The sequence below is a fragment of the Takifugu flavidus genome, chromosome 18, assembly GCF_003711565.1.
Source record: "Takifugu flavidus isolate HTHZ2018 chromosome 18, ASM371156v2, whole genome shotgun sequence".
NCBI lineage: Eukaryota > Metazoa > Chordata > Actinopteri > Tetraodontiformes > Tetraodontidae > Takifugu > Takifugu flavidus.
Genome location: NC_079537.1, coordinates 12,718,807 through 12,727,547, shown reverse-complemented (window position 1 = coordinate 12,727,547; position 8,741 = coordinate 12,718,807). Strand labels below are relative to the sequence as shown.

Sequence of the window (8,741 nt, the reverse complement as noted above, 5' to 3'; positions counted from 1 at the left end):
GTGTGTGTGTGCGCCTCTCACCCCAGCTTCAGGTACTCTGATCCAGCCAGCATGGCGCAGCAGGTCCAGCGGGCCAGCTTGTAGCTGTTGTTCTTCAGCTCGGTGGCCAGGACGGCCCCCCTCTGAGAGTCCAGCTTCTGACGCCAGTCCACGCCGTTGCAGTACTGGCCGGTAAACAAGAGGGACATTACTGCACCTCCGACCAGGTACTCGGGCACATCTGAGAAATGTGTCTCTGAAAGTTTGCTTGGAATTTGTTTGGCCTGCTGCCAACACACAAGGTTTCCATGGTAACCGGTGTAGAAGCCCTCACCCTGGAGTCCCACTCGTTCAGGGTCTTGACGTTGATGAAGGACACCTCTCCCTTGGCGCCAGTCATCACAGCATCGTGCTCGCAGCGAACAATCAGGTCGATGTCCTCGCCGAGCTTCCAGTGACGGTACCTGAGCACACGAGCAGAGCTTCAGCCGTTCTGACGCCGCCATCATCCCCCCCCACACGAGATCAGCGCCTCACCTGTAGGCGACAGACGCCACCTCGCTCTGGTCCATGTCCTCCTCTACAAAAGGGTTTGAGTTTGGAAACTTGTAGCGCTCTGAACCCTGAAAGACAAGATCGCCCGTCCAGGAGACAAACGTCAGTGTCTCCAATCCGGGTCAGGAATGTCCTCAGCGGCTAAATTCTGGCCGTGTTCTCACAATGCGCAGACACTGCTGGCTGAAGTTGTGGTTGATGTAGGTGGCCTCCATGGCCAGGTTTCGTGGAGAGTTGAAGGAGTTGCCCTCATCCTGCGGCGGCTCGTTGGCGGTCTCACTCACAGTCAGCAGGTCTGAGAGCAACAGTGGAAACGCCACGTGTGAAGGTGGAACCGGACTCATTTACACGGGAAGCTTCCAGAGTCTGGACTCACCAAAGTCAGAGTTGTCTCTCTTATCAAAGAACAACTTGTTGCCGACTCGTTGCACGATGATGTCCCAGGAGTTGACCGAGCGTGTGCAGCACATCAGCGTGGCCAGGATGGCGTCGGTGGCGAACACATTGCCCTGAGTCTTCGCCAGCTGAGGAGACGGAGAGTGTTGCCGTCACCATGGAGACAACCAGCTAACCGAGGAGAGCGCCCGACTAACCTTGCGGATGACGGGGTCGTCGGTGGTGGTGACGGTGTGGAAGATCCTTTTGATGCTCTTCAGCTGCTTCTCGTTGCGTGTGGTGATCCGGTCAAAAGCCTTGTCATAGTGCTCAAGAGCTCCGCAGCACTCACTGCAGGAAACAGGAAGTCAGTTCGTCACATCCTGTGAGACCGTCAAAGCAGCGGCGGGTGGTTCGGCTTACATGTCCACGGGGTCGGCCACCTCCATATATCGCATCTTCATCAGCCTGGGGAAGTCCATCTCCTCCTTCACCTCCCACTCACTCCTCACCTCCACCGAGGAGTCTCTGGGCTTCAGCTGAGCCTGCAAGGAAAAGGGGCGGGGCCAGGTCACATGGTGCAACAGCAACAACCCCCTACAGGTCCAGCTCAGCAGTGCTGGTCAAACTGGGGTTTCAGATCCTTTTCCCAGAGCAGTCAGAAGGACGTCTGAATTACCCAGCTGACCTGTGATCAGACCTGGACAAACAGTTAATAAGCAGCTGGAGTCCAGAAAAACTACCTGCGATTTCTGGTCCCATTTCTGACGGACACCAAACTGCTTTTGGAACTTCTTCTGGAGACGCATCCTCTCCCTGAAACACACACACACACACACACACACACACACACACACACACACACACACACAATTGAACAAGTTTTCCTCCCCAGTAACAGCACGACTCCATCGTGAAGCGTCGTGCCAGAGGGAGTGTGGGTGCCGCCAGACCACGGCAGGAAACTAAAGTTCTGTTACAAGAACTTCAGGGCTGTTGCATCTTGTCTGGACACATCTAATATTCACACAAAGCTGCAGTTTAATAACACGGATGGCTAAAGTCCAGAGCTTTGTCTCTGGGCTGGGAGAGAAGCTCACCTCTCCTTCTGCTTGGCACTCTTTGGAAGTGTCTGCATGTTGAACTGGGTCAGGTTCCGGCGGTCCTTGTCCCTCCGCAGGTTCCGCTGTTGGACCAAAATCCAGATGACAAATGTTACGAGAGCTTGGAAAGATTCGAGCTCAGAGACCTCAGCATTCTTGCAGATGGCCGTACCTGAGCAAAGCGCATGCGGTTCCTCTGGTAGGCCGTCTTCTGCGTCTTGGCCGTGTCCACTAGCTGGAAGCTCGTCTCATCCTCCTCATGGAAGTAGGCGTATTGACTGCCACCACCGAACTGAGATGAATATTTATCTAGAGACCAAATACAGTGAGTGACCGGTGTGATGGGGTACGAGCTTCACTTCTTACATGAGGAATTTAATGACAATAATCTGTTGTTCAAAGTTCTCTTACTTGTGTATCTCTTGTCCTGATAAGTTGCTCCAGTCCAATCAGCAACCTGGCAAAAACGTGACATTAAAAATGGCAACCAAGCGTCTTTCATTGTGAAACGCTGCCTCCAGCAGACTAACCTTCCCCAGACGGTCTCCTTTGCTGAAGGGCTGATACGGCATATCCTTGAACTTCTCTGGGACTGCACATGGACCCCATCCAGACGGGTTGTCCTGGATCACCGGGGCGTTGAACTTGGCCATGGCCTGAGTAGATATGAAAAGTGGTTCCTTAAAGGGCCCTAGGGTGGCAACAGTGTTTAAGGTGTTCCATTTAATTTGTTGTGCACATGTAAAGGGTCTCAGCCAAAGAACAGCACTTTTTCTCCAGCAGTGTTCTCAAACACACTGATCAGCTTGCGCAGTGGGCTAAACATCATTGACCCACCATGTCAGTCTTCCACCAACAGCATCCAGAAATGTGCAGCGGTCCGAATAACTGCTGCAGAGCCTGAATATGGCTAATTAATGATCAATTACATCAACTAGTAACGAAAACACGCTCGTCACTTCTGCATTCAAAAACAGATTAGAAAATATCAAATAATTTAGGGGAAATACATATCAGGAAAATTCGTTTTGTCGGGGATTTTTCCATAGAAATTGTCCGACATCTGTGACGGCTGCGCTGACCGAAGCAACAGAAACGACAATTACAAACGACCGAAAGATCAATTCGCAAAGACGATTACACAGCAATTAGGGAAAAGCTGATTTAAAGAACAGAAACAAAAAAGCAACAACAACGAGAAATGTATACGGTACTTATATCCTCAAGTGTACGTGCTCCAATTAGCTAACACTGGCTAATGCTAGTGCTACTCATTTTGCCAGGTGGTCGACTTAGCGGAGCTAGGCTAACAGGGTGGAAATACTCAAACGGTCACATCTAGTTGTTTATGATCAAGCTTCAAATAAAACCGAGAGGGTACAACTTTGATCTGAACGTGCGCATTTTTCATACCTGAGCGAAAGTGGTGTGACACTATATCGACTTAAATCCAGCCAGTGCTCAAACGCCGCAAACCTCCGACAGAGAGCCGGTGAGAAAGGAAGTTTTGAGTTGCTGTAAAGTAGAGTGTACTTCCTGCCGTATGATGAGCAAAGTTGTCGTAAATTAAAATAGACGTTCAGCATTTGACGACGTAACGTGTCATCGGAAATTATAACGTTCATAAATTAATAATTAATGTGCATTTGAATGTTTCAAAAAACGAAATAAACCATACGAGATTTATTTGGTAAACGTTTACCCAGACTATCAATGCTTTACTAACATTTGAGTTCCGCCAAGTGTTAAAGTCTTCATTGCATTTAACATTACTTTATTACCTAGAATATTTAATGTTATGTTTTATATTAGCTGAAATTAGCGAATGTGACTAAAATCACTGACAGTTGACCAAGGAAACTTATGAAGCTGCTGAATAAGAGGTTTCTGAATCTTTGTGGAAAGGTCAGCAAGGAGAAGAACAGAATGTGAATAACTGGATAACCGTTGATAGCTGTGAACTGTGAATAACCGTTGATAGCAACAACTTGTGATGAGCAATGTATTCTGTGAGATAAGGAGTTAAGACGAGGCTCTCGGCCCCCCAGAGAGAATAATCATAGCACTCACACACTGTTGGGGGGTTTGTTCTGATCTGCAGGCCACAGGACACAATCTGACTGTGGTCAGTGAAAGGCCTGCAGCCCAAAGCTCTGGAAAGGCTATATTTGAGTGGACAGATAAAACTATTTTTCTTATCATAGCTGTCAAAAACTTTTCTCCCGCTGACCCAAACAAACACGCAGCTTTGAAAGGCTCAATCCAACAGAAAAAAGATAATGTCTTGGCCAGCATTTAGCAAAATAACTCAGAAAATAATTGAAATTTTCTGGAAATGTTGATCATGGGGAAGGAACTGATGATTCCAAGGAGCCCTTGAGCAGGATACTGAACCCCCAAATGCTCAAGGTGCCTGTCAGGGGCAGCTTCCTGTGTGTGTTCCTTTGTTTGTCAAAAGCTTCAGGTGTTGTAATAAAAGTGTGTAAAAACTGAATTTCCCCTTGGGGGAACAAAAAAGAATTTTGTATGTAATAAGTTTATTCACCTTCTTCTTCTATGTTCCAGTATATATATGCTGAGTCTCCTCTGTCTTGTCCCAGTATAACCAGTCAGCATGTTCTGCTGCAGCCTTTATGGATTCATTTTGAAGTGTATGAACAATGAATCAGTTCATGAAGTTAGTCAACCTTCGAGAATTCAAATATGATTTTATTCATCACTGAAACTTCTTAGGATGGCGATGACAGAAACAACAAAAGCAACTGAGATGTTGACCCAATGAGATGTTGACCCAATGAGATGTTGACCCAATGAGATGTTGACCTAATGAGATGTTGACCCAATGAGATGTTGACCAATGAGATGTTGACCTAAGGAGATGTTGACCTAATGAGATGTTGACCTAAGGAGATGTTGACCCAATGAGATGTTGACCCAATGAGATGTTGACCTAAGGAGATGTTGACCCAATGAGATGTTGACCCAATGAGATGTTGACCTAATGAGATGTTGACCCAATGAGATGTTGACCTAATGAGATGTTGGCCCAATGAGATGTTGACCCAATGAGATGTTGACCTAATGAGATGTTGACCTAATGAGATGTTGACCTAATGAGATGTTGACCCAATGAGATGTTGACCTAATGAGATGTTGGCCCAATGAGATGTTGACCCAATGAGATGTTGACCCAATGAGATGTTGACCTAATGAGATGTTGACCTAATGAGATGTTGACCCAATGAGATGTTGACCTAATGAGATGTTGACCTAATGAGATGTTGACCTAATGAGATGTTGGCTCAGTGGCTCTAAGCTGAGGATCCAAACACATTTTAGAGGTTTAATGAGTGTTCTTACAGACAGAGAGAGTGTGTGTGTGTGTGTGTGTGTTAGTGTGCATGTTTATGTGTGTGTTTGTGTGTGTGTTGTGTTTGTGTGTTAGTGTGTGTGTCTGTGTGTCTGTGTGAGAGTGTGTGCTAGTGTGTGTGTGTGTGTGTGTGTTTGTGTGCTAGTGTGTGTGCTGAGAGGGACGTAGGTAAGTACACAGACACACAATCACACACACACACAGGAATCCAAGTAAATCCCTTTTTAATGTGGTTTTAATGATGGTCTGTTGTTTGCAGGAGGTGGAGTGTGGGTGTGTGGATGAAGACGTCCACAGTAATAACGAGCGGAACATCACAACGCTGTCAGCGCATCAGCCCACATGAACCCGGCCCGTCCCTGCACCACTGGATCTCAGACACAGACACCAGCTAAAGCCGTCCAGCAACAAAGGTGGAATTTTAGTCTTTCTTTAGACTTTTTACCTCATCACATTCTTCTTTGCTGAATTACATTGTAACCAGATTTTGGTATGATGTCACAAACGGGTCAAATGGTGCCAGTTGTGCTTCAGGGTCTTGATCTGGGTCCACCCACAGAGAGCTGACAGAGCAGGGTAGAGGCGATGTAGGAGACGTTGAGCATTGATCCATGACTGTGTACACGAGACGCCGTCAACACAAGCAGCACTGCAACACAATCAAAATCAGGACCAACTGGTTTCAGAACTTTCACTGGAAAAGTCACCTTTGTTGTGTTCTGCTCCATGGTGGAGCGTTGGTGAAGAACTTGAGTAAATGATCTCCGATGGTCAGAGATGTCCATTTGGTAAAGGTCAGGTGTTTGTGATGCTAAACAGGAAGTTGACGGAGGTCCATAGGACTGGCCTGAGGGTTCTCAGTCTTGCCAGGACACGTTTGAGCATGGTACCCCCCCCACACACACACACACACACACACACACAGACACACACACCCCACCCCACCAAACGCTCACATAGGCCCTGCCACAAGCTGGTGACTCAAAGACATTTGTGACCCTGAAAGCAATATAACAACAAGAAAGGAGAGACAAACAGGAAGTGACTTTTTCCTGAATCTGCAGTAAACACGGTGAGCACACTGTTGCGGGGTCATGCAGAGTTCACAGAAGAGACGATCATGAACATCTGAAGTCTTCTGAAGGTTCCCTGCCCTCCAGGGTTAGTGAGAAGGCTGAGATCAGCTATAAGGAGCTGATCTCCAGGGAGGTGCTCTGCTCCGCGTTTTCCTCAGGCAGAGATTTCCTGTTTGGATTCTTGATCCCGTTGACCAGCAGTGGGACGGTCGGCGTGGACCTACTGACAGCGGCCCTGACTTTGTCCTTCCTCTCTGGGGACGGAGCCTGTGTTGCCCCTGGTGTTGCTCCTCTCTCTGAAAGCAATGGCTGCGCGCTCTGCAGGTGCAGGTTGCTGTTGCCATTTTGGGTGATCCTGTAGATCTCAGTCATTTCTGAGAGGTCTTCCTCGTCATCCTCCTCCTCCTCCTCATCCCTGATGGCTCCTCTCAGGCTCTCCCGTGGCATGAGTGCAGTTTTACTCTCTTCTTGAGGCTGCTGGCACTCGACAGGTTCATGGTTCTCCACTTTCCTCGAGGACCGGCACAGAGCTTTCCGGAAACCCCTCTTGAAGTTGTCAGATAGGAAGCAATACACAATGGGGTTGGCGCAGCTGTTGGCGTAGCCAAGTACGACAACGAAAGAGTACAGGCCCTGGTACTCTGAGGGTAACAACACCAGCAGGTTGACGATGTTGAGGGCGTAGAACGGCAGCCAGCAGAAGACAAACATGGCCACAATAATAATAACCATGTGCGTTACTTTTCTTTCTGACTTCCTGCGCTTTGTTGACGTGGCGTGGACTTTTTTGCCTGAGCTGCGGATCTTGAAGACGATAAGTATGTAGCAGAGGCAGATAATCAGGAGGGGGCAGAAGAATCCGACTGTCGAGGTGTAAATAATGAAGGCTGCCTGCCAGATGTTAGCTGGCTGGGGCCAAGTGATGTTACAGGTTCCTCCGGCCTTTGGGATGGTAGCAAAGACGACCACCGGCAAAACGACAAGAAAGGACAACGCCCAGATGGTGCAATTCACCATTTTGGCCACCTGAGGGCGACGCCACTTTGAAGAGTGAATGGGGTGGACGACAGCGAGGTAACGGTCGATGCTCATCACGGTCAGGCAGAAGATACTGGTGAACTGGTTGATGGAGTCCACAGTCATGACCAGCCGGCACATGAAGGATCCAAACGGCCATGAATGAAAAGTGTTCTGGACCGCCAGGAAGGGAAGCCCAAACATGAAGAGCTCGTCTGCGATGGCCAGGTTGAGGATGTAGATGTTGGTGACTGACTCGATCTTTGAGTAGCGCAGCACGATGTGAATGACCAGAGTGTTTCCTCCCAAGCCCACAATGCAAACGATGATGTATGTGAGAGGGATGAGGATCTCTGCCAGGCTGGGGCCCGGCGAGGCGTCCGGGACGGTGGCGTTGGAGAAGCTGAGCGTCTCGTTCAGATCGCTGCTGTTGAAGATGAGCGCAGGCGCGACGCTGGAAGAGCTGCTGTTCTCCCACATCACATCCATCATCTCCTGCCTGCCAAGTCAGACCACAGCCACGATGCTTCTGCCACCTCAGCGCTCCACAAACCTGCTGTCACAGGAGCAAAATGCAAATCAGCAACATCACAGAGCCGGTTCTTAACTCTTAACCTCCTTATTTCTATTTCCGGCTTTATTTCCACTCTCGTTGATCCAAATCGACAAGGTCCTGCTCACGTTTTGAGCTCCAGAGATCAGGTTTTAATGCACTCTGTGATGGTTTTACCTGATTTTCAACAAGACTTTCTGTCCTGAATCCATCCAATAAGGAACAGTCTTGGGGTCCGTTTAGTTTTGCTGTTATTAGTCTCTCAACGCTCGTTCAGTGAACAAATCTAGAACTTGAGATTTTGTTTATTTTGCAGTAGAAAAGATACAAACTTGCACATGAGATATAAAATGGGTGTGTGTCAGGGCTGAGGGCACCGTGGAAACGGTCCTTGCCACTTTTAGATGACAGATAGTCGTGGAAATATTCTGTTTCTGTGCCTGGAGGATCATCTAGAAACGGACCCAAAACAGCTTCACCACCAACACCAGAGCAGCTTCTCCCACTTCAACACGGTCACATTCATCATTTTTTAATATCTTCCAATTTGTGCCGTTACAGACGCTTCACGTTCACTTTAGCAATTTGGATCACCATGGCAACTGGAGGGGGATAAAACCCAAAGCTTGGTGTCGTAAATCAAACGGAACCCAATAAAAAGACACTGATGGCAGGGGAGGAAGAACCTGCTCGTGGCCTCGACAGGCTGCAGA

The 8,741-nt window shown here is 48.2% G+C and overlaps 2 protein-coding genes across 4 annotated transcripts in view; both read right to left on the bottom strand.

Annotated features, from left to right (window-relative positions):
• eif3d (eukaryotic translation initiation factor 3, subunit D) overlaps positions 1 to 3,578 on the bottom strand; it is a 12,763-nt gene extending 9,185 nt beyond the window's left edge. The window contains exons 1-13 of one of the 2 annotated variants that reach the window (XM_057015857.1): positions 3,426 to 3,578; positions 2,543 to 2,668; positions 2,424 to 2,469; positions 2,185 to 2,321; positions 2,010 to 2,095; positions 1,653 to 1,725; positions 1,333 to 1,454; positions 1,128 to 1,260; positions 911 to 1,058; positions 699 to 829; positions 517 to 602; positions 314 to 443; positions 7 to 164 (exon numbers count right to left, since the gene is read on the bottom strand). In XM_057015857.1, coding sequence (XP_056871837.1) covers positions 18 to 164; positions 314 to 443; positions 517 to 602; positions 699 to 829; positions 911 to 1,058; positions 1,128 to 1,260; positions 1,333 to 1,454; positions 1,653 to 1,725; positions 2,010 to 2,095; positions 2,185 to 2,321; positions 2,424 to 2,469; positions 2,543 to 2,665 — 1,362 coding nt within the window. In that variant the 5' untranslated portion in view covers positions 2,666 to 2,668; positions 3,426 to 3,578 and the 3' untranslated portion in view covers positions 7 to 17. Of the gene's footprint in view, positions 1 to 6; positions 165 to 313; positions 444 to 516; positions 603 to 698; positions 830 to 910; positions 1,059 to 1,127; positions 1,261 to 1,332; positions 1,455 to 1,652; positions 1,726 to 2,009; positions 2,096 to 2,184; positions 2,322 to 2,423; positions 2,470 to 2,542; positions 2,669 to 3,425 lie in introns of those variants that run through there. The other variant, XM_057015856.1, reaches the window with a different exon arrangement.
• A 2,011-nt stretch (positions 3,579 to 5,589) lies between these two features.
• sstr3 (somatostatin receptor 3) overlaps positions 5,590 to 8,741 on the bottom strand; it is a 4,817-nt gene continuing 1,665 nt past the window's right edge. Inside the window, exon 2 of one of the 2 annotated variants that reach the window (XM_057015867.1) lies at positions 5,590 to 8,028. In XM_057015867.1, coding sequence (XP_056871847.1) covers positions 6,567 to 7,967 — 1,401 coding nt within the window. In that variant the 5' untranslated portion in view covers positions 7,968 to 8,028 and the 3' untranslated portion in view covers positions 5,590 to 6,566. Of the gene's footprint in view, positions 8,032 to 8,741 lie in introns of both variants that reach the window. The other variant, XM_057015866.1, reaches the window with a different exon arrangement.